Here is a 24,069-nt window from a genome sequence, read left to right as displayed (position 1 = left end):
ACAGGCATTTCTTACAGCAGAAACGCTGGCTTCATTCTGCATTGCTCCTAGTTACTTTCTCCCGTGCGGACTTGAAATGGCAGGTGGGGTGTTCTAGGGCAGAGACAAATTCTAGCACGTCCTGCTCCTGCCATCACGTGCAAAGGTGCCTTGTGCACCCTGTGTGAAGGATGCTGCTGAGCCTGAGAGGTGAAAGCATCCCCTTCTTGAGCTGTCTGGTGGTGGGGGCCATGCCATGCACGGTCCCACTGCTGTCCCTCCCTGAGGGGGTGCTGCAAGGAGACTGCTGCTGGCAGGGGCCACGGAGAGGACTTGTAATCCATTTGCAAGCGCGTAGCTGTCAAGGCAGATGATGACTAAGCTATTGCACAAGGTTCAGCTCTTTGGGGAGAGTGCCAGGATTGGACCAAATCATGACTGACTGATAAGAGAGCCTGTAATGTCAGGCGGCTGATAACTGTGTTGTTCCTGGTTTAATCTGACCGCTGCCTATGACTGTTTTTATTTTTTTTTTTCCCCTCAGCCTGTTCGCTGGGGAGTTCTGAGTTGAAAACGCCTTCATTCAGCGAGGCCAAAACCAGCGCAGCCCGGTTTGTGGGAGGAAGTGAGCAGTTCCCAGGCTCTCAAGGCGAGTGCCCGGTGGCAGGGGTATTTCAGGGCTGTGACTCAGCTGTGCTCCTCGCTCTGGGTCGGGTGGATTTCTTCTCCTGGGAACCCGAACCTGCCTGCCACAGTTCTGTCTGGGTGCCCTGGCACACGGGGAGGTTGGAGGTTCCTGCCTTCCTGTGTGACAGAAAGGAAAGTAAGGCTAGCGCATGCGTTTTTACGTGCAGTGGAGTTCCAGCATGGCTTTTATGTAGGGATTCCCTTCTTCTTAAGGAAGCCCTGCAAACAGGGACATGGCCCACGTTGCAGTATCACTTCTGCCCTTCTCGGTCTCAGCTGCGAGCAGCAAGCACAAGGACTACAGCAGATTGCACACAACCTTTGAAAGGGCATTTTCAGTTCTGAGTTGAGCAGTGCTGTGGCAGAAAGGGCTCTTCCCCCTGGGGCTGGAAGGGAACTTCGCTGCCTGGTTTAACCCACGGGGGAGGGCTCGACTCGTCCTCCTCGCCGGCCAGGAGGTGTCTGTGGTTCTCGGTGGGCGTGATGTTGGGAAGCTGCTGGCAAACGGAGTGCGTGAGTGAACGTTGCATCCCAGCTCACACCTACTGACCTTTGCTTGTGTAAATACCTGTTGGGAGTATGCGTGGCTTATGCTGAGATGGATTGATTAAAAACTGCTGCTTTTTCACATTAGCCACGCTGCCTCGTTTTGTATTTACAGCAGTGGCAAAGATCCACCTGAGTGTCACTTCTCCATATTCAGACTGACCGGAGAGGGGTTCTTGGCCTAATGTTTGCTGGGAAAGTGTCCTTGCCAATGAAAAGCATTGCCCAGAAGGGAGACAGAGGCAGTATCTCAATACCTTAGAAACCACTGGGCTTCAGGGAGGGATTGGGGTGTGTTAGGATTTCTGCTTGCTAGGCACTACCTTCAGTCCTCACTTGTTACCTTCCCTTAAGGTCACTTCCATATCCGCAGCCCTTGCTACACCGCTGCTGGGATTGGGTTGCGTGCTAAATTTAGTAAACCTCTTTACAGCTTAGTGTGTGTGTATATGTAAAAACAGATTTATTTTTGTTTAAAGTAGCTTTTAATGCGTTAGAGCCTGGTACAAAATGCACAACGGTGTGAGACTTTCCCTGCATGGGTGGGAGCTCACAGGGTGGTTATGGGGTGATAGGTTGGCTCTCATCTCCTCCTTGATGCACTTAAACACGTGGATTGGTGGGAGGGTTGCTGAGGCAGGATTACAGCTTGCCTCGTGTGGGCTGCAGGCTGAGCCCTGCACCGAGTGCCAACCGATGGGTTCTGCTTCAAAAGTTGTAAAAGCCAATGAAAATCCTGGATAAGGTGTTTTCATGCCTCAGCCCCCTGGTTTCCTCCTTTTCTTTCTTTTCCATTCTTCCAAAGGAAGAATTTCATGGCTGTGGGTCTGGCATGCTTATTTCTAAATTGATTTCTTCATCCCTCCTCTCCATTACAGACTGCAGGAGCAATAGAGGTGTAACCAAAGTTGGAGGCAATTAAGTTTGCATCTGTGTGATTGCTGTGAAATATTTATTAAATCTTTGCATGCCAAAGGAGGAGCAGACTGTGGGACGGTAAAGAAAGAGTGAGAACCCAGAGAAGCATGAAGGAAATGACCTGAATTGCTCTGCATTTCTTTTGCTGAGCGTTTTTAGGGTTTTTTTTTATTATTATTTAAAGCACCCTAGCATGTTCTCAAGCCTAGATGTTCGTGAAAGCTGTAGTTCATATCTGAGCACACTGATTTCAGTTCAGCTGATTGCTTTGGAGTGTGGTGCATGTGTTATGAGGCTGTTTGTAGGGGACGTTTCCAGGGTATTGGTTTGAACTCAGAGCTCTGACAATGACAATGAAATGCAGCTTTGAAGTCACTCTTACAAGGTTAGTCCTTATGGTCGCGAGGGGAGGAAATCAGAAACATATAGAGATGCACTTGGAATGCACCTCTAGCGTGTTCTTGTCTGCTGGTAAGCCCCCAGTGCTAGGCTGCATATGGGATTACGCAGTGAACCGGTGCGTGGAACTGGGAACAGTATGTCTAATGCTCAGAGCAATGCCAGCGAGCCTCAGCATTGCTCATCTTGGGAATCAACACCCCCAGGAGGAAGGTGGTCAAAGAGAGCTTCACAGCGTGGCTCAGGCATAATCAAAGGGCATGAAGAAGCTGTGGAGGAGCCTTTCCTCTCGTGCTGGAGGGCAGCTTACTGCCCTGCTCCAGATCTTTGAGACCAGGTGCTGGAATGCCATGCTGCTTCCTGCGTGTGTTGCTGTGCAGAAGTGCTCTGAGAGGTGAAAGAACGGAGATTCAGTGCAGCTCTAGCAGTGAGGTGCCTGTAGGAACACGGGGGGTGTTTGGGGTGGGTGATGATGCCAGCCTGCAGTGCCACCCTTGATAAATGGGTTGTGTGTCCCCTCTTGAAGGAGGATGGGGAAGAACCTCAGTGCTTCACTGGCTCAGTAGAGAAATCAGCCCAGTTCAGCAGCAGTTCCTTAAACTTCACACTGTGCTTTGATATAGAGTTGAAAGTTCCACCTTAGAATGCAATTCATACTTTGAAATACGCCGGAGTAATTTGTATGCTGCTAATGCTGTGTATAAGGATTGCTTCTAAAGCTTTTTGTTCCTCAACCATTTTGAAGCTTTTTAGTAGTATTTTCTAAGGGTATCAGGAGCTTAGCTATGCCGGTGCTATCGTGTGCTGAGTAATGCCATGCTTCAGGATACGTGTGGAAGGAGAGCTGTGCCTGGGAGCAGGTAACCTGGCTGAGCTGTGAGTCTTGGTGGTGGGATGCTGCTCATCCTTTGGTGCAGACGTCTGCTGGCTCAGGAAGTCAAAGCAGCAGTGTTGTGGCAAACCCATCATCAGATTCTGTCCTCAGTGTACTTTGACCCATCCTCTGTGTTGGAAGGAATTTATAAATACAACACAGTGTTTTCATCTGGCGATTGCTTTCAGATTTAATGCACCATTGTAATAAAATCCAGACCTCGCTTGCAGGTGTTCTTCTCAACAATGTAACCAGGAATTAAAACTACTCACTGATTGCTGCTAGCAAAGGACTGCTGTAGGCCTCTTGTATCTGTCACAGCACATTCTCTGCAATCCCAGGCTCTGCTTTGCCTCTGGCTGAGCTGGGAGCAGGAGGCTGCTATGCAACCAGGGGACTTGGGACACGAAGGCTGCAGGCAACGCTGCTGCCACACCGAGCAGCTCGTTGCCTTGATGACTGAAAGCATATTTCCAACTTGCAGTTAAAAATGGGTAGGAACAGGCCACGGATGCATTTGTTCCCATGCCAGCATTGTCCTCTGCCTTCAGCCCCACCCTGCGAGGTAAGACTGGAGGAAGCTGGCGGGCTGGGTATGGCACTGGGCTAGTTCAGAGCATGGAAAGCAAGGAGAACAAGCAGTGCCAGCTCAGGCTGTTAGAATCCTACTGCAGTTTTGTGTCTCCTTCAGCCATGACTGTGGGATGTAGTACTGAAGGCAAAAATAGCCGTGCTGATGGAGTGCTTCCCCAGCTGTGCATCGCGAGGCTGGGGGAATCACAGGCCCAAGTTTGGAAGCTGCGCTCTGCGTGTTGATGATGCCTCTATTTATGATGCCTCTGTCAACTTGGAGGAACTCTGACTTCTATATGTCAAGTCTGCATTCCTTCTATCATCTAGCCTAAGCTGAAGCTGCTCCTCTAAAGTCATGGGGCTGAGAACTAACTGCATTCCCCCGAGTTTTAAACTCTTGGCATGTCTGGAAATTTATTAGCATTCTGTGAACTTTGGTTGTTCAAGTGCTGGAAGTTTTTTTTTCCCCACTTTTGTCAACGTGCTATGTGTGTTATGCGGGGTGAAGAATTTAACCTGCTGGTTTCACCCTCCTGTTGAGCTGAAGAATGATAAAGACTTGAGCTGAAGCACTATCAAGGTTTAGCCTGCATGTGAGGTGTAGCAGACTGGTTTCATTGCTGCCTTCTGATGCTCTAATGTAGCTAGATCTATGCCACATTTACAGTAACTTTGATGCACCAATTGCACTTTCTCTTTAGAGAAAGCTGAAATCCTCAACTGCTGAGACATTAACCCATGCCTTATCTCGAAACTTCGGGTAGTGAGGAGAAACCACATGAAAGCATCTCAATCAGATACGATTCGCAATCACTCGAGGGTTTTGATTTCCCTCTATGAATTGTTAACAACTCTCCTGTAACCTGTTGCCTGTTTCCAAGGTAGGGCAGTCGCATTTCCCTCTAGGAATTCACATGGAGCATCCCTCTGCTGTGGCTTCTCCTTTTGTCTGCTGCTGTTCAACAGAGGGATCGTTGAGTTGCAGAAAGGTTAACGAAGCACTTTTTTTTTTTTTTTTTTTGTCAGTGGTCCAGTCTCTTTGTATAGCAGACTGAACAGAAATAATGGGGAGGTCTTGCTGGTGGAATGACCGAGGTTGTCATTTTGCAGCACCAGGATAAAGACCTGCGTAAGCTTCAGGCTTCCAGCAGCCCGTAGGGTGGCTGATTGCAAAGCCCACTGCAAGAACGTTCAGCGTTAGTTTCGCTGCTTCTTTTGCATTTAATAGTGTCAGAGCTACGGGGATCTGAACCGTTACAGTTCAGCAGTGGCTTCATTTAAAATGGTTTTATTACAACGAGCCTTCTGGGGCTTGGCAAGAAGGGGGAATTGTAGTCCTTAATTACAAAGTGGAGGAACAATTGCAATCGGACAGACAGGCAGCGGACCGGCAGTGTTTGTGCTGTGCCATCCCAGTGCACAAATGACCAGGGCAGGCTGTTACTGCACTGACTGGCTCTGATCCCTTTTAGGGGGAGGGCTTGGAAAGCTCTCGTTTTGGGTTATCACAAGGGCCCCTTGGGCTTCTGCCCTGTGCACACAGCAGATCTGTTCTCATGTTTGCCCCTAAGAGCCTCCAGTGGGGGCACATGGTGCAGGGAGCACAGAATGGAAATCATATTTTTGTGTGTATATATATATATGCATGCAGAGCCTTGGGCTGCTAGGAGGGAGGTGGAAGAAAACACTAACTCCTTGCCTAAACTCAGACTCTTTTTTTTTTTTTCCCCTCCTTAGAGCTGCTGAGGCTACGTGGTGGCTGGCATACGTATGGAAGTGCATTCCCCTGTTGGGAATGTTAAAAATAAGCACTACAATTTTCCCTTTCCACATACCAAAATATATTAATGTGCTGTTGCTTTGATTAGTCATTTCCTTTTCCTTTGTTCCTCTTGCAGCAGGGTAGGGGACTGCAGGCACATGCTTCAGTTCAGAAATTGAATGCTAAACCAATTCTCCTGGGCTCATACCTGCCTTGGCAGAAGATGACTTCTGCTCTTTATCCACTAAATACGCATTTATGTCTTGGTGAAGTTGCTTTTATGGTATTCAGACTAAAAATATCTTTGCCTGATTAATTTTTTTTTTTAAAGGGGAAAGAAATTCTAATAGGAACGAAGTTAATACTCTCACTATGAATGTAACGTATCCTTGCAGGAAAACGTTGGTGACGGGTTATTATAGGAAAACTTCCAAGCTCTCTCACTTACGCCGAGGCTCCGTCCGCCTTTTACCCCATTACCTCCACTCCCCGTTTCCATGCGAGACCTTGATCGTGGGTGGAGCTTTGCAGGGCAATCGTGTGGCTGGCAGGGTGTGCACAGCCCAGTTGTGGGGCTGCTTGGTCGGGGTGGGGAGGGCCGAAGGTTAATTGGTTCCACTGGAGGGACCGCAGCGCTCAGCAGCCCTGCAGGGTCAGAGCCTTGCTGTGGCTCCATCCCCACTGCTGCTTGCTTGCTGTGGGACCTGCAGGGCGAGCGGTAGGTTGGGAACAGCTTGTCTGGTGTGTCGGGAGAAATGCCAGTGAGTGTGCTGACACGTCTGGCTGCAGTGGCCGAGGGTTGAGTTAGGTTGTAATTAGGGGAATCAAGCAATAAATGAAGACTGTTCTTGTTGCGCTTGGGTTGGGGCAATCCCGGGTGTGTATGCAGACCGGGAGGAGAGCTCCTTGAGTTCTTGAAGAACTCCTTGAGTTGTGCTGGGCCCTCAGCACAGGAAGGATGCCGAGCTGTTGGAGCAGGTCCAGAGGAGGACACGAAGATGCTCAGGGGGCTGGAGCACCTCTCCTACAAAGACAGGCTGAGGGAGCTGGGAGTGTTCGGCCTGGAGAAGAGAAGGCCGTGAGGAGACCTCATTGCAGCCTTCCAGTACTTAAAGGGAGCCTACAAACAGGAGGGGAGCGACCTTTTACATGGTCTGATAGCGCTAGGACAAGGCGGAGTGACTTTAAACTTGGAGGGGTGATTGTAGTTTGAAGTGAGGACGAGGTTCTTTACCCAGAGGGCAGTGAGGCCCTGGCACTGCTGCCCAGAGCTGTGGGTGCCCCAACCCTGGAGGTGCCCGAGGCCGTGGGGGTGCACAGGGCCCTGTGAGGTAATCACTGCTTCTGCAGGGATCTGTGGGCAGGGAGCACACCTGGGGCTTTTCCTTTGCTGGTTGGACTCCTCTATAAAAACCTGTTTTGTTTTTTTTTTTCCACTTTTCTAAGTGAGCCTCCTGGTTCTTGGATTCCATTCATACTTTCACAGCAATCTGCAGAGACATTTAAAAAAAAAAAAAAAAAGAGCTGAGGGCTTTTTCTGCTTTTGTTTCTGTCTCCTTAGTTTTACATTGATTTTTCTAAATATAAGCAAAGTATGTAATACAAGAATGTATCGTTAGGTAGATTTAGTGTATACGCTGGAAAAGGGAAGAGCTTTCTCTCGAGCTGTTTTTCTCTGCAGGTTGCTGTGAGAACACGAGTGAAGTTCAGGTACCACGGAGCTGCTGCTTGTACCTGCTTTCCCCTGCCCCCCTTTGCTTGAGGAGGCTGAATCGTCCATAGAGATAAAAGGAGCGTAGCAGCCTCAAATTGCTCAAGAGGGGATCTTAGGGTTGTGTCTTTTTTTTTCTTTTAGCATGGAATTTGAGGCTTGTTTATGGCCAGAGTGAGCAGCGTCATGGCTACAAGTGCCACAGAGCTTGTTTGAACCAAGTAGAGCTCCCAGAGCCCTGCCAGGTAGGTGCAGGTGGCTCAGAAGAAATACTCTTGCCCAATACAGTTTAGTGCTGTGTCAGAAGAGGATTAAACTGCATGGGCGTTAGATTGCCTGATAGTCTCCCAGCTGAGAGCTGCCTGGTTTTGGTGGTAGTGAGCTGGGCACGATGGTGTTTGCGTTGTGTCAGCGGATGGAGGAGGGGATGAGGAGGGTGCAGTGAGGGTACTGACCTGCAGCTGCGGGGCTGTGAGCAGTGGAGGTGAGCGTGGCGATGGGTGTTTATGCAGCAGTCTGGGCAGATGTCAGAAGGCCTTTGTAAAGGTGCATAATGGCTTAAAATTTGTGTAAATGGCTTTTGTGTGTAGTAAACCCGAGCTGTTCTGGACTCTTGCATCAGCTTGGCTTGTACAAACCTCTGCTAACTTCCCCAACAACTGGTCAGAACAGCAGAACGGGCAGGGCCTGGTTCTCCTTCCCATCGAGGTGCAGGGCACACAGATTTCAGGTGCTGACCCAAGAATCCTGCCTTAAATCTGTGCCTGGCTTGTCTTGCTGGAGACCCCATGATACTCAGAAAGTGCTCTTCAGGCTAGTAAAGTAAACTTGGCTTTGGCTATTAATCTGGTAGCTTTGTCTCTTATTTTTAGTAGGTAATCCTACTCTGATACGGTTGAGAAAGAGAAGGTAATACGGCATGAGAGAGAATGTAAACCCAGGTTTGCGTTGCTTGGAGAGCCAAAGCTAAGGCTTAGAATCATAGAATGGCCTGGGTTGAAAAGAACCTCAAAGATCATTAGCTCGATCCTTAGCTTGATGTTGGGTTTATTGTGCTGGAACAGGCTGCCCAGAGAGCTGCGAGTACCCAAGACCAGACTGGAGCCCTGGGCAGCCTGAGCTGGTGAGGGACAACCAGCCCATGGCAGGGAGTGGGGCTGGGGGGCTGTAAGGTCCCTTCTTACCTGTGCCATTCTACGCAGCTGATTGGGTGCAGCTAGCTCAGTGTGCTTGCTGGCAGGACAGTGGCAGCAAGGCTGCTCCTCTTCCCTTACCATTGCTGTTAGTGTTGCTGGCTGCGTAGTCCTTGGTGCTGATAAACTGTGCAATCTGAGGCAATGCAAGTGACAGCAAACAAGAGATACAGCTGGGGATATTTTGGCTCTTTGGAGCTTCTGTGGTAGTGACCTTGGCTGTACTGCTGCCCAGCTTGGGATGCCGGCAAGACCTCAAACTGACATCAGCGTTGTGTGTTAGGAGATGGAATTTCAAGGGAAAACGTGCAGCCTGGTGGGGCTGAGGACACTTTCCTCCGGCCCTGATGCCTCCCCTGCCAAGTGCTGATTTTTGTCCCAGATAACATCCCTTTGCAAAAGTTGCAAGCAAACTTTTCTTTCTTAAGATTTTTCAGCCCCGAGTGATGACTGTGTCTTTGTGCTGGTGCCAGCAGCCCCAGAAGGGTTCACCAAAGGGGTCTGGGTGGGCTTGGGGTACTGGGACAGGAGGATTTCCAGCCCCTTGGGCTACTCTGTGCCAGCCCCACAGTGTGAGTTTCTATCTCTGTGTAAATGTGAGATTGCTTGCTCTGCTTTTACTGAAGTTAGTTCCAAGCTGGGATTTATCTCATCAGCTGCAGGGCTGCTGCTGCTGCATTTTTTTTCAAGGTGTTGACTCTAAAAGCTATATTTAAAAAGAGTGGGGAAAAAAAAATAAATAAAAAGGCTTCAGTTGAAGCAAAGTTACTCTTTTCTGGAATTCAATAAATCGTGCGTTTCTGTTAACTAACATCCTGCAACTGAGAGCAGGCAGAGCCCAACAGATGGTACAAACAGCGGCACGTTTGGAATGGAAAATATTTACCTAGAGGGTATTTGAAGCACTGAGATCGTGCTCTGCAAATGGCTTAATTGTATCAGTGTAATCAAGCGAAGAAGGGAAAGATTTATTGACAAGTCTTCTCCTCTTGCTGTTAATGGTTGGGAGGGGGATATGAGCACTGTTGAGCCGCACTTGACCAGATCTTCTTCCTGAGTAGGAGTTACTTTAATATGTGAATGGCTCGGTATGTAAATGCTAGTGACTAAAGCTTTCCTCTTGCTGTATAAGTCAAGCTGTCAGGGGCTGTATTTAAATGAAAACCTCCAAATTTGCACTGCTGTTTGTTGTGCTATGCCCCAGCTCTGGGTTTTGAGAGGACTTCTGCCAGCAGACTGTCAAGTGCAGCTCTGGAAGCAGGGTTTAATATAAAAAAGCGGGTTGGACTCTGCCATCTGGATCAAAGCTGCAGGTCAGTTTAGACCTACGAGTTTTCTGGGTTATGGGTGCTTTTTTTTTTTTCTTTTTGCACACCTTTCAACTGTGCAGCTTAAAAGGCAACCTGCAAGAAGGTGGTGCGAGCTTACTGGGAGCTGTGCCTTTTGCACGGGTGGCAGGTGAGATATGCACATAATGTCTTATTTTTCTGCCTTTAAAATGGTGTTCGGGTATAGTCTATTCTTCACTCTATTCCTATGCTCTATTCCTCAGTCTACTCCTTTGCAGAGCAGAGTGGTTTTGGGAACGTGTAAGCCTGGAATAGGAAGGCGGAGGACGTGGCATTGCAAGGGCTCATTACCTGCTGAAATTAGTCAGGTGTTAACGAGCTTGGGGCAAGTTTGATGGACTGCAATCCCTGCCTGCTGTGCTGGCCCAGCTTTCACTGCTGCCTGCTGTCGTGTCACGTTGCAGGAGCTCTGCTGGCTTCAGCGTCGCATCTTGGGGTGTAGAGAACGTGTTGGTTTTTCTGTGATGTTATAGGACTGCTGTAAATAAATAAAAAGCAAACAGCCACTCCCCCCCCCCCCAAGAAAACCCTTTATGTTCTAACTCTGTAGCAATGCTGACATGGAATGAACCATCTCTGGGGTTTCAGGCAGCCCTTCTCCCGTGGTCTTGAGCCCTGTGGTAGACGATGCTCAGGCATTACCTGAGCTGTTTGCTCCTGCTGTATGGATGAGGAACTGAACCTGTTGCGTTTTAGAATCTTGCTGCATTTTGTTCCCTGTGTCAAATCAGGCTTTAGTTCCTCCTTCCAGTGCCCACGTTGCTGGGAGAGCTCTGTGGGAGGATGAGTTTGGGAGTGAAGCTGTTTTTGGGATGATCCTATTTGCAGCTGGGTAATATGAAGCATGCTGCTGAGTATGGATTAAAGGGAAAAATAGTGTTAGAGTGTTATCTCTGAGCAATTTATACAAGGCAGCTCCTCCTCAGGGACTTCTTGCTGTGCTTCTGGGGACTGTTGAATGTGGGGGGTTTTATTGTGTCCTTTTGCCAGGCAGATGACTGAGTTGAGTGTTGTGTGCTGGGCAATGAGCACAGGAAAGCTCCTTATTGTGGTGGGGGCTGGCTGTCCTCTGTGCATCATGTCTTAAATCTGTCCTGCATGTCTCACAGAGCTGCTGCTGAGAAAATGCCTGGGGAAATACCCCAATTAAAGGAGCTGGTGCCTTAGCTAAGGTGTGTGTGTGTGTCTCTTAAATAGCTTAGTATTTAAAAAAAAAATCACCTTACTACCTATATTTCTCCCCAACATTTAATGTTATGTTTTTAGAAGCACAGATCTCTGGAGATGACATGCATCTCGAGACCCAGGCTTTGGTAGGAGCAGTGCTCGTAACGTGCTGGGGCTGAGCTACGGGTGACTCATTAGCCAGATGGAGCTGTAATTTATTTCTGTCTTCCCAAGTAAGTTAATCCTCTGGACCTAAACTGAATGAATATCCCCGTGAAATGCGGTGTCGGTGCCGAGTGAAACCTGAGAGTTAAATGCAGAAAGCAGAGGGTGTGTTAGGAAATCCAGGCCAGTGTTAACTAGCAGAGGAAGTCAGGTGCAAGCAGTAACACTGTGCTCGAGCTCAGAAGTAGTTTCTGCAGCGTGGGCTCTGTTCAGGAGAACACAAATGCAATTCTTCTGTCAAATGCTGGGTGGGAAATGGGGTCTGTGTGCAGACTGGGACAGATGCGGTTTGTTCCCCTGTCCCAGAATGAGTGCTGCGTGGGCACGGACTGACCTGCTCCGTCACTTGTGCCCTGTGCTTTTCCAGGTTTGGTATTATACACAGATGATTGTTGAACTGAATAACCTTAAGATTTAAAGCAACTTGAAGTTTCTGTGCCACTTCTCAGCTCCAGTGAGGGTGTGTGCAGCCCGCAGCTTGACAGCATTGAAGCTCATGCGGGGAGGTTTTCAGGTTTGTGCAGCATTCACTTTTTTCTGGTTTAACAGGACGAGCTTCTGTCCTGTTTCTCTTATTACAGTATAGGATTTTTTTTTTTCCCCTACAGATTGCTTCTGCTTCTTCCTAGGTGGCTTGTTGAGGAAATACAGAAGTATAAATGGCAATGGAGAAGTTGGTTTAATGATTGGAGACTGCTGGAGGACAGCTGGCAGCTTTGCAAGGCAAACCCCTGCCCATTTACCCAGTAGTGAGAGTGTCACCTTGCAAAGACCTCTTGGCGAGGAGCAGGTTGTAAAGGACATCGCTTTAGCATCCTGCCTACGAGCTGGCATCGGTGTGCTCCGGGAGGTGATGCTTAAATGGTTGAGTTGGAAGGAACCGTAAAGCCCACCTAGTCCCTCGCCCTGCCATGGGCTGGATATTCCCACCAGATCAGGCCATCCTGGGCCCCATCCCTTTGGCCTTGGGCACCTCCAGGGATGGGGCAGTGATCTCCTTGCTTATGCTGGGCTGGGAAGGCAAATTTGGGTGTTTGTTCCAGGACATCACAGCTTTAGCTTGTACCTGGTGCTCGCTTTGGACTCAGAAAAAAAAACAGAAGAGATTTTAGTGTGGCTGTTTGTGTTTAGCTAATCAGTAAGATTTGTGGCTTTCCCAGCTGCATACACACCTCTTTGGCAAATAAAACTTCACCTTTCTGGGAACAGTCGTGCTTTAATTACAATTTCCAAAGCATTTTTTGGCTCTGGGTAAAGCATATAGAGACCATCAGACTTGCCTTTGTTTCCTTAACAGCGTGCTGTGGCATCTTTTGGGGGCTGGTACAACTGGGGACCTGAGTTAACCAAGTGTCTTGAGCTGTAGCCGTGCCTGATGCATGTTGCAGCTGAGCCTGTGTTAAACTTCTGGCTTCTCTGGTCTCAATGACAACCACCATCTACTTACCCTTTTTTCCTCAGAGGGCGGTGAGGCCCTGGCCCTGCTGCCCCGAGCTGTGGGTGCCCATCCCTGGAGCTGCCCAAGGCCATGGATGGGGCCCTGAGCTGGTGGGTCGTGTCCCTGTCCATGGCAGGGTTGAGGCTGGATGAGCTGTAAGATCTTTTCCAACTTAAACCATCCCATGGTTCTCTCGTCCTTGGTCCTACCTTGATGACCACTGTCACCATGGCCAGCCGTGTGCTTGTACATTGACAAGACAGAGGAGGCATGTTCTGGGCTCTTCGTGGTTAGATACCGTAATTGTGGCAGTAATGTACGGTAACGATCAACTTAATGACACTTGTGAAAAATCTGCTTAATCACATATTTACCTCAGGGATTAGTTTCTCCCATACACATTCAATATTGACTTTGGTGGAGGCAAATTTTCTCAAGGTCTGTTTCCTTCAAGTGATAACTAACGTTACATCACTCGGTGCAGGAAGCTGGTTCTAGCAAACAGATGCAGCTAACCATTTTGAAAGCTCACGCTTAGTTTCATGCACCTGCACTTTTTCTCTCTAAAAGACAATCTTTTCCTCCCACTCTTGCAGCCCTTGAGAAACTCCGTGCTGGATGCAGTTCCAGATGCAAACCTTTTCATCAAGCGTACTCGGGAAATAAAATACACAAACTGGGAGGAGACTTAGCGTTAAGACAACTAGTGAACAATTAGGGCATTGAAATGTTAGCCGTTTATTTTGTTAACTTAATAGCCAAATCAGAGCTCCCACTCCTTGCTTTCCGTACTGTTCAATGCCCTGTACAAATATATTATCACAGCAACTCTGTGCAAAAACCACTGCTGTCATCAGAGAGCAGAGCTCAGTGCGGCCCATGTGCTCCCTGTGAGGAGCTGTAGGCTGCCATGAGGCCTCCCCTCAACCTCTGCTCTGGGCCAACAAACCAAGGGGACCCACGTGCTCCTCATACATCTTCCCCTCTAGACCCTTCCCATTTTTGCATCCCTAAAGGGGCTTTTTTCGGAGACCTTTGTACATATTGGCGGTGTTAGGGGATGCTGCGGGTGGGTGACAAAGGTTGTTGTGGAGGACACAACTTGGGTTGGATTCCTTTGGTCCCCAATGGGTTTCCCAACTTGAGTTGAAGAGTTGTCGTCTCCTGTGTAGGGGGAAGTGTGGTGAAAGGGTGTGTTTTCCATGGCAGTTCTCAGACTGATGTAGTGCATCAGGAGTTGGGTTCACTTAGTTGGAATTTTGATTGTGTTTTTTCAGCAATTGCTCCGTTTTATTCCTTGGAACTGTCTGGAGAGGGTTTGAATGCTGCTTGGAAAAATCTAGGTCTCTTTGTAGCGATGTGTTGTGAAATGGGAGAACTTGCCTTATTTCAGCTCCAGAACTATTTTTAACCTTAATTCTGACTTTTTTTTTAAATATAAAAAAAAACATCCAACCAAAAAAAAACAAAACAAAACCAAACCCCAAACCTCCTCATGTCTGTTCCTACCCTGGAAGTTTTATGCTGTTACATGCACAAAATAAGTATCAGGTCTTCCTGCTTTCCTATGAACGTGTGGAATTTTCATGGGCTTAAAGCTGGGTTTTAGACTTTGAAAAGCAGTTTTGGAGGGGGAAAAAAAAAAGATCATGTTTGACTACAGGTTAGACCTGTCTCCCTTCTTCTCCTCATCCTACTGCTGAAACTTTCATAAATCTGAGGGCAAAAATTGAAGCCTAGCTCCCGCTTGCCGTGACAATCTTAATTCAGGATGTTTGATTTAGGTGGGAAAAAAAAATGATCTAAAAAGAATCAGCATTGCTCTGCGAGTCCTTGTTTCACAGCCTCTGAATCTGTGGTCTCCTGTGTTTCTGATATCAAAAGCTTTAAGTTAATAAAATGCATTTGGGATGGGAGGTAAGGAAGATGAGTAAATGTGAGGAAAGAGAACTGCCCTCTTTGAGATCATCAGCCTTACAGCCTGCAGTGTCTTCCTATGAAGGCTAACAGCTTTAAAATAAATGGTAGATGGTTCCAGAAGTTATTCATCATTGATATAGTTTAACAATGTCATTATAATCTACTTTAAGATGTTTCTGAAACACAGCTTCTTTTGTTGTTATAACTGGTGGCAAAAGTCTTGAGGAATACATTGTCAAAAAGTAATTCTTGTTTCATTTTGCCTTGCAGATTTTTTTTAAAGTATAGCTAAGAAAAAGCACAATGGAGTTTTACGAGTCTACCTACTTCATCATCCTCATTCCTTCTGTGGTTATTACAGTCATCTTTCTCTTCTTCTGGCTGTTTATGAAAGAAACATTGTATGATGAAGTCCTCGCGAAGCAGAAAAGGGACCTAAAGTTTCCACCAACCAAGAGTGATAAAAAGAAAACAGAGAAGAAGAACAAGAAGAAGAAAGAAGCTCAGAATGGGAACATCCATGAATCTGACTCTGAAAGCACGCCTCGGGACTTCAAGCTCTCTGACGCCCTGGGTACGGATGAAGAGCACGTTGGTCCTGCTCCCCTGAGTGTGACTGAGGCATCTGCTGGCATCAGAGAACGGAAGAAGAAGGAGAAGAAGCAGAAGGCAGCTCAAGATGATCATGTAACTAAGGAGTCGGAAGGATCCAAGTCTTCAGGCAAGAAAGTAGAACCAGTCCCTGTTACAAAACAGCCCACTCCACCATCCGAACCAGCAGCATCTAAGAAGAAGCCTGGGCAGAAGAAGCAGAAAAATGGCATGTGTACCTTACGTTGCATACGCTTCTTGCACAGAACGCCACAACTGTGCTCTGCTTCTTGCAAGGCCACAGAGCGTCTCTCTCAGAACTGTTCTGCCTGATCTCTGTGGGGCAAAGCTCACTTCTAACTTTTTTCCTTTTTATGAGCTGTTGCTTTTTTTCCCCTCTTTTTTCATCTGGCAGCAATGCTCCAGGTTTCCTTCTCCCATCCTGACTTTCTTCCACTACAGGCTGTTGAGGGAAACAGAATAGCATGTCTCTCTCCTTTCCTCTATGGCTTGACTACTTTGCTCTCAAGCTGTCAAAATTCTGATTCCCGGAAAAGTCATTAAATGTTTGCTCTGTGCATTCTGATGTCAAGCTATGGAAAAAAAGTGAAGTTCTAAGAGCGCTTGCTCTGATAAGTAAGGACCTGTAGGGCAGCCCCATACCAGAGCATGCAAAATAAATCACTATCCAAGTGCAGGCTTAATGTACAAAAAGGTATTTGGTGTCTGATTTGCGAAAAGAAGCACTTAAAAGCTGCTTCCCACTTCTTACACCCTTATAACTAAATAGAATGGATGTCAGGCTGCCCCCCAGATTAGCCATCGCAACTGAACAACAGAAGCATCCAACTTAGAACAGGCTGAGAGCTGTAGTCAGAAGTGTTTGTGACCATTTTGAACGTGTGCTCAGCAAAAGTCAACACGTAGGCTTCCATACAGGGAACACTAGAAAAACAAGAACATTCAGAAATAAGTGAAAAACAAAGTATTTGCAGACAATGTAACTAGTGATATGACAGGCTCGCTACAGGGAATGAAGAAAAAAGTGACATTGCTGCTTGATGTGGTGATTTATTTTTCCTTTTTTTTTTTTTTTAATGAAAAAGACCCACCCACTAATCAGCAAGGAAAAAAAAAAAGTATCAAATCTTGCTTGTGGGTGCTTTCCAAAAATCTCTGTGGCGTGGTTAAAATGTGGTCTGCAACCACTGCTCTGAGGGCAGCCACAACTCTTCCCCCCCAGTGATGTGATCTAACACCATAGCCCTGTGCTGTGTGTGTCAGCTCTGGCAAGCACATCATACAGTACCTACTGGCCAAAAAAGATGAAAAATGAAGCAAAAAAAACCAACAACCCAGAACCAACCAAAAAATGCTCTCTCTTGAAATAACTCTTAAAAAGAACAGTTCCCTAACATGAAACACTTATTTTCTGCTTCTCACAGTCCTGGTAGCTGTTGGGGTGTGTGTGTAACATGCACAAGTGTGTTCATGGAATGGGGGGAGGGAATGCTTCCTGCAGATAAGAAACTAATCCGGGTAACACGTGCTGTGTGCTCTGTTGCAGTATAACCTGAACTGGGTTTGTTAAATTACTACTTTTCATTACCCGTGTTCTGCCCGCAGATAAAATTCCTGTCTGCCAAACCACTCAGTGCTGTGGTCCTTGACACTGCTAAAACCTTTCTTTTGCTTTGTGGTCTCATCTGATATGGGAAGTGTGTGTGCTTGGGTGTGTGTTAACAGGTATATATGTGTAACTTTGCATTCTCACTTAAAATACACGAGTTTCTTTTTTTCTGGGAGTGATTTAGATCTCCTGATTAAAAAGTAATAATGAAGAGTGTAAGGAAGAGCATGTTGTCTCACTTGTCTGTTACAGATGAGCAAGATACTAAGACTGATTCTGTTGCATCTCCTGCCAAAAAGCAAGAACCTGTGCTGCTCCACCAGGAGATAAAACAAGAAAATGTATCGGGAAAGAAGAAAGCCTCTGCAAAGAAGCAGAAAGTTGATAATGGTGAGAATACTGAGGGTTTCTTATTAGTTCAGACATATCTGACTGTTAAACCTTTTTCTGTCTGTACTTTTGGGAAAGAAGCTGTAGAAGAATATCTTTTTTTTTTTTTAATTTGAAAAAGCAGGAATTCCAGGTAAGAAAGAGCTTGATATTCTGGTCTTTATTTTATGAACCTCTGGTACCAATGAATGTGGGATAACACTGAATTTTGTTGAGCTTTTTGGATCCAAACATCCACGCTCGAATTGAGGAGTAATATTATATTGATGCAGGGAGTAAGCTGACCAGGCTCTAAGTTGCTCTGAGCAAGGCACGTCTGCATGGCTGCAGTCATCTGCCCAGAACAAGACAGCAGTTATTTTAGTCAGTTGCTTTGACCACGTTCCTCTCTTACTGTCCTTTTGTTAGCTAGCTGTTGCTCCAACATAAACTGCTCATCGTTGCTGTCAAGGCCCTTACTGTTCGTCATCTCTCGCTCTCTGCCAAGATACTGTTTCTTGTCTCCTCTTGGCTCAGTCTGCCTCTGTATTTCAGTCTTTTACAATGAGTGCTGTTGTGTCTGTGGCATTTGGGAAGAGCGTGACCATGAAGTTCTCTGAGGCCACCTTGTTAGCTTCTCAAAACTGTTCTTCACTGGGACAGCTCTGAAGAAGCTGGCAGCTGGTGGACAGCTCCTGGTGTGGACAGTGTCACTCGCTATGCTTTTGGTGTTTTGGTCAGGTTGATAGGGCCTAGGTCGTAGAATCGTCAAGGTCTGACAAGGCCGCTAAGATCATCACTCCAACCATCTCATCCCCACCATGCTCTCTAAGCCATGTCCCTCAGACTGGCACCACTGAGTGTCTCGCAGCTATTAGGTGGGCTTTTTGAAAGGAAGGGGTTGCAACAAGGAGGGGAAGATAATAAAGAGAAACCTCAAAAAGTTGAGGATGCTGACAGGATGGGGAGGTGGATATTTCTGCTGGAGGGGGCTTCTCACTCCTGTGCTTGTCATGTACGTGCATGTGTTTGCTCACTGCTTAAGAGGGGAGATACTAATAAGTTACATTGAAGGTTTGGCTGCTTTTTAAGGAGAAAAATAAGCCAGATGGTATGTAAAAGCATTTTCTAACCATCTCTCTAGGAGCCAGGAAGGCACATTGGTGTTGTGCCGATGCCTGAAAACTTGTACCCCATCTGTTTCCTCCTCTCTCCAGCTCACTGCATGGCCTCTGTTCTCCATCAGCCCTTCAGCTGGGCTGGGTGGATCCATGAGCTTCCCCACCACAGCATGGCTCTGTGCAGAATGGCTTGTGTGCTGCAGGGAGCATGCCCTGGGCAAACCCCGAGTCCAGCTCCGTCGCTGGCTGCATCTGTCATCCCATGTCTATTGCTCTTCCTCTCCCCTCCTCTGCTTTTTGATTCAGCAGAGCAGACTGAGCAGCTCTTTAGGCAGAGGCTTTCTCACTGCATTAATACAGTGCTGTGTGCATAGGGACTGAGGTCAGTCAGTACCTCTGGGTGTCTCTGAATACTAATGGTGCCTGGAGCCTGCTCTGACAGATGAGATATCTTCATTAGGTACAGTTGAGTCTGTGTGGGAAATAAGCCTGATTGCTTCCTCTAACACACATTCTGCCTGAATGGTAGAGGTCACTGGTGATGTAATGTGGGTGCAAATGTTGGCTGTAAGGTACCAGCATTTAAAAGAATAGGAGTGATAGACATGATTGTATTCATGTTTCAGGGTGCTGCATGCATTTCATATGCAGCCCCAAGTAAACCAGTCTCATGGATGCTGTATGCAGCTCTAATGACAAAGTGAAGCAAAAGTCAAAATGTAGAAGTTCTTCTCTGCTACTTCTCCTGACGCTAAAAACACCTTTGAAAATGTAAGTTTAATTGGAGTTATTTAGTAATTATAAATTAGGGACCTTTATTTAATGAACTTACCTAAAGAGCATTAATGAGTTAAGCTGTGAAGGATAATAGCATGTAACTAACTAACGACTGAGGTTAGAGATGTGGTAATCCAACTCGCTGAGGTGTTGTGCTCCTTGTCTGTATGTTGAAGTTAATTATTATTAAAAAGCTTTAACCTGTTCTGTGGACTTCTGCTTGCAGTTTTGGTGGATGAACCTCTTATTCAGCCCACTACTTACATTCCTTTGATGGATAACTCTGATGCTGGCACTTTGGAAAAGAGAGAAGTGGTGGAAGTAGCAAAACAAAACATGAATGAAGGGATCCAGAAGAGCGGTGGCAAGAAAATGAAGAATGAAACTGATAAAGGTAAGAAGCTGATAATGTGGTTTGCTTTGGGCATCAACTGTCTGGAAGTGTGATCAGGGAGCGAGTGTGCTTTGTGTGGGGAGAGAAATCCTTTCTTCCCAGCAAATCAGAAAGGATTCGAGGAGAACGCTTGTGGCTGCAGGACGCTGTTTGTTCTTGTCTGTGTTCACTTCTCTACTGTTTTTGGCACTGCTGAAAGGGCTTTGCTCCATCTGAATCCTTTTAATGCTGACTGTAGGCTTTTGTGTCCTCACAGTGAGCGAATGGATGATCACAGACCACACAGATGCACATGAGAGAGTGTGCTAGAATTTCTCAGTGCTTCCCCCCACCTCCTGGGCTGTTATTCAGCAATTTGTTTTTCATGCTCGATAATTTCTGCTAGGGGCTCAGTATCACCAGCGTTTTCTTTCCTGTTCCTAGTTGTACAGTGTAGTTCAGGCATCCTTAACAGTGCTGGGATCCAAAGCAGGAGGTTTCTGCATGGGCTCTTGAGGTCTGCCTGAGCTGGGAGTGCAGGCTGTATGCTCTCCTACTGTTCTAAAGTTACTTTGGGCCAACCAGCCAGCAGATACCTGAGTGCAGCACAGAGTTAGCTGAAGCGAACTGTCGGTGGAGTGCAAATCTCTTGGTTTCCACCAAGATGCTGAATTTTCCTTTGAATGCACTTGGAAGTGGCTGGGGAGCAGGGGGGGCTTCCTTCATACTTTCCCAGGGAAGTCTGGTGCGACTCCTGAGCATCATGTCCCACTGAGACTTCATATAGGTCAGGGACCTGCTCAGAGCATGACAGGCTTGCTGAGACCCTTAAATCTGTGGGCAGAAGGAGCCAAGCAGCCGGGCAGTGGTTCCCTGTTCAGGCTTGTTCAGAGGACTGGCTCTCTGTGTTGCCTGCCTAGCGACTCACTGCAGTTTCTGGTTTCAGACTTATATTCAAAAATGCACACTTGAATTCTTCTTGGCAACTCTCTGTGGTACCTGGGTTGGATTCCCACTTGCCTGAGGCTCCTCTTGTGCTTCCAACTCAATGGCTGTGTATTATTGCTGTGGGGCATCGAAGCCTCCCCTGCGCAGCAGTCCCTTCTCGTTTCCTTGCAAGCCGTAACCTTCTATGTGAGCTTCTAATTCTTCTGTGTCAGCTGGGATTTGCCCTCCCAATATAGAAATCTTCTTGTATTCTAACTGTAAGCTTCTTGCAAGGGCAAGGCTCTTCCTCTGTTCAGGGAGCCCAGGGCTCGGGCTGGTCCAAGCCTAGTTTCTGTAGACTCTCAGCATACCAGACTCTGGTCTCAGGATGTTTGTATGTTCCTGGTAAAAGCATCATTGATGATGTCAGTGCAGCAATGACATGATTTGAAGTCTGTGGCCAAGACCGAGTTGGGTTTAGGACAAGGACAGGGTGTGCTAGAATTCCTCAGGGCTTCCCTCACAACTCCCTGGACTGTTATTCAGTAATCTGTTTTCACGCTCAATAATTTCTCCTACAGGCTTAATATCGCCAGCATTGAGTTTCCTATTTTTCATTTACATTTTATTCTCTGGGGGAATTTGGGTTGGCCTTGTGGTTTGGTATCACATTCAGAGCTGTGGTGAGAAAGCTGGACCCTTCCCCGTTATCTCTGGGACGCTTTCTGAACCAAGCATCGTTTTTAAGCTTTTACTTTCCCTTTATTCCCTTCCGATCTCTTGGCATACTTTAGTTTGACAGAGATATTGGGTGCCTCAGCCTTGTGCTTCCATTTCCTTAAGTTAGGGGGCCACCTAATGACTTATGTGTGTGCAGCTTGTTCTTCTAATGAAAAACTATTTTGTTTCTGTAAGAGCATGGTTGATGTGGAGTGCACTGCCTGTTTGTGTCTTTTTAAACACTTACAGAATCAGCAGTTAAGATGGATCTCACTGATTTGTCTGCCTGCTGCTGAATTCCTGCAGCACTTCATTTCCAAACTTAGGCCGATGGAATATTTTTCTGGTTCCATGTATTGTAATCAGAAATGTGCCACTTAAATTCATTGCGCTGTCATCTGCATATTGCTTTTGGAGCGAGGCTGTCCTCTAAATTGGGAGCTCAGTTTGAATTACTGTCATAATACGCTGGGAAGAACTCTTTGAATTTTCACATTTGTGCTATTTTTTCCCCCAAATCTGTGTTGTGCTTTGTCTTCTTGCTAGCGACACTATAAATGTTACCAACTGTACAAACAAAGCGATGGGATTTTTTTCCCAAAACTGTCAGCTGGCAGATTGTTATCAGATTTAAATCTGAGTTATGTTGTTTTAGCTGAATGCTCGCGACCTTTTGCTTCTTGGCATTTCAGACTGAAATTAAATATAATGCATAATGATACCCCATCACATGCTGTTTCAAGGCAAAAGAAATAATTCTGTACCGAGTCCAAAGTAAATATATCCTCCCTTCTGTGTTGCAGAGAACGCTGAAGTAAAATTTAAGGACTTTGTAATGGCCATGAAGAATATGATCTTCACTGAAGATGAGGCCCGTTGTGTAGTGGAGGTGTTAAAGGAAAAGTCTGGTCCAATTCACGACATCTTACAAAAGGTGAATGTCCACGGGTGTGGGGGAGAGAAGGCTTTTAAATGGGTGGAAACTGGAGGAGCCACTGTCAAAAGAGCTAATTGATATTTTGTCTCTATTTCTGCGTTATGGCATTGGAAGAATTTTTCTTTCCAGCTGGTCTGTGCTTGCTTTTACATTCAGAAGGCAGTTGTCAGATAGCTGCCATCTGCCAGGGCTGGCTAGACAGGCTGATGGCTCCTAACTGCTCATAAAGGGCAGCCGTAACCATCAGTAGAAGGTATGTAACGTAGGGCTGCTGCAGCTGACGCAGTGTGTTGGCATAGGGGAAGGCTATCTGGTGACTTCAGGAGTCGTCCCTCACAAATATGTAGGAAAACCTGTAATAGAAATAAAGGAAAAAAATCAACAGTTCTGTGGCTGTGTACTCTAGCCCAGCCCAGCCCGTGTTCTAGTCAATTCTGTGCTCGGGCCCGGCCCGTTCTGTGCTCTAGCATGTGCTGCGCCCCGTCCAGGCCGTTGTGCGCTCCAGCTCAGCCCATTCTGAGTTCTCTCCCATTCTGTGCTCTAGCCCAGCCCAGTCTGTGCTCTAGCCCAGCCTGTGCCCCGTCCCGGCCCAGCCTGCGCTCTGTCCCATTCCATTCTGCAGTCTAACCCATTCTGCGCCCTAGCCCCGGCCGTTCTGCGCTCTATCCCAATCTGGTCTCTAGCCCATTCTGAGCTGTAGCCCAGCCCCGTGTGAGCTCTGGCCCCGTGTGAGCTCTGGCCCCGTGTGAGCTCTGGCCCCTTGTGAGCTGTAGCCCAGGGCATTCTGAGCTCTGTCCCGTTCTGGGCTCTATCCCGTTCTGGGCTCTATCCCAATCTGAGCTCTAGGCCATTCTTAGCTGTAGCCCAGCCCCTTGTGAGCTCTGGCCCCGTGTGAGCGCTGGCCCCTTGTGAGCTCTAGCCCAGCCCATTCTGTGCTCTCGCCCATTCTGAGCTGTAGCCCAGCCCCGTGTGAGCGCTGGCCCCTTGTGAGCTGTGGCACCGTGTGAGCTCTGGTCCAGCCCGTTCAGTGCTCTAGCCCGTCCCCTCCTGTGCCCCGTCCCCTCCTGTGCCCCGTCCCCATCTGTGTTGTAGCCCTGCCCATTCTGTTCCATCCTGTGCTCTAGCCCAGCCCATTGTGAGCTCTATCCCATTCTGTGCTCTAGCCCATTGTGAGCTCTATCCCATTCTGTGCTCTAGCCCATTGTGAGCTCTATCCCATTCTGTGCTCTAGCCCATTCTGAGCTCTAGCACAGACAACTGTGAGCTCTAGCCCATTCTGTTCTCTAGCCCATTCTCTGCTCTAGCTCAGCCCATTGTGAGCTCTCTCCCATTCTGTTCTCTAGCCCATTCTGAGCGCTAGCCCAGCCAATTGTGAGCTCTATCCCGTTCTGTTCCCGAGCCCGTTCTGTTCCCGAGCCCGTTCTGTTCCCGAGCCCAGCCCGTTCTGTTCCCGAGCCCAGCCCGTTCTGTTCCCGAGCCCAGCCCGTTCTGCTCCCCAGCCCGTTCTGCTCCCCAGCCCATTCTGCTCCCCAGCCCATTCTGCTCCCCAGCGCATTCTGTGCTTTAGCCCTGCTCATTCTGTGCTCCAGCCCATTCTNGCATTCTGTGCTTTAGCCCTGCTCATTCTGTGCTCCAGCCCATTCTCTGCTCTAGCCCAGCCCATTGTGGTCTCTGTTCCATTCTGTTCTTTAGCCCATTCTGAGCTGTAGCCCATTTTGATCTCTATCCCATTCTGTTCTCTATCCCATTCTGTGCACTAGCCCAGCCCATTATGAGCTCTCTCCCTTTCTGTTCTCTAGCCCATTCTGAGCTCTAGCTTAGCCCATTGTGAGCTCTCTCCCATTCTGTTCTCTAGCCTATTCTGAGCTCCAGCCAAGCCCATT

The 24,069-nt window shown here is 47.5% G+C and overlaps 1 protein-coding gene across 6 annotated transcripts in view; it reads left to right on the top strand.

The window, feature by feature from the left end:
• The window catches only part of KTN1 (kinectin 1), an 82,863-nt gene that overhangs the window by 12,493 nt on the left and 46,301 nt on the right, over positions 1–24,069 (top strand). For 5 of the 6 annotated variants that reach the window (XM_021401271.1, XM_021401273.1, XM_021401272.1 and 2 more), the window contains exons 2-5: positions 15,012–15,561; positions 17,215–17,352; positions 19,456–19,623; positions 22,053–22,183. In XM_021401271.1, the coding sequence (XP_021256946.1) occupies positions 15,045–15,561; positions 17,215–17,352; positions 19,456–19,623; positions 22,053–22,183 (954 nt within the window). In that variant the 5' untranslated portion in view covers positions 15,012–15,044. Of the gene's footprint in view, positions 1–7,593; positions 7,695–15,011; positions 15,562–17,214; positions 17,353–19,455; positions 19,624–22,052; positions 22,184–24,069 lie in introns of all 6 variants that reach the window. The other variant, XM_021401270.1, reaches the window with a different exon arrangement.

The sequence above is a fragment of the Numida meleagris genome, chromosome 6 (genome assembly GCF_002078875.1).
Source record: "Numida meleagris isolate 19003 breed g44 Domestic line chromosome 6, NumMel1.0, whole genome shotgun sequence".
NCBI lineage: Eukaryota > Metazoa > Chordata > Aves > Galliformes > Numididae > Numida > Numida meleagris.
Note: the sequence above shows the minus strand (reverse complement) of the source record. Positions and strands in the feature narration are given on the sequence as shown.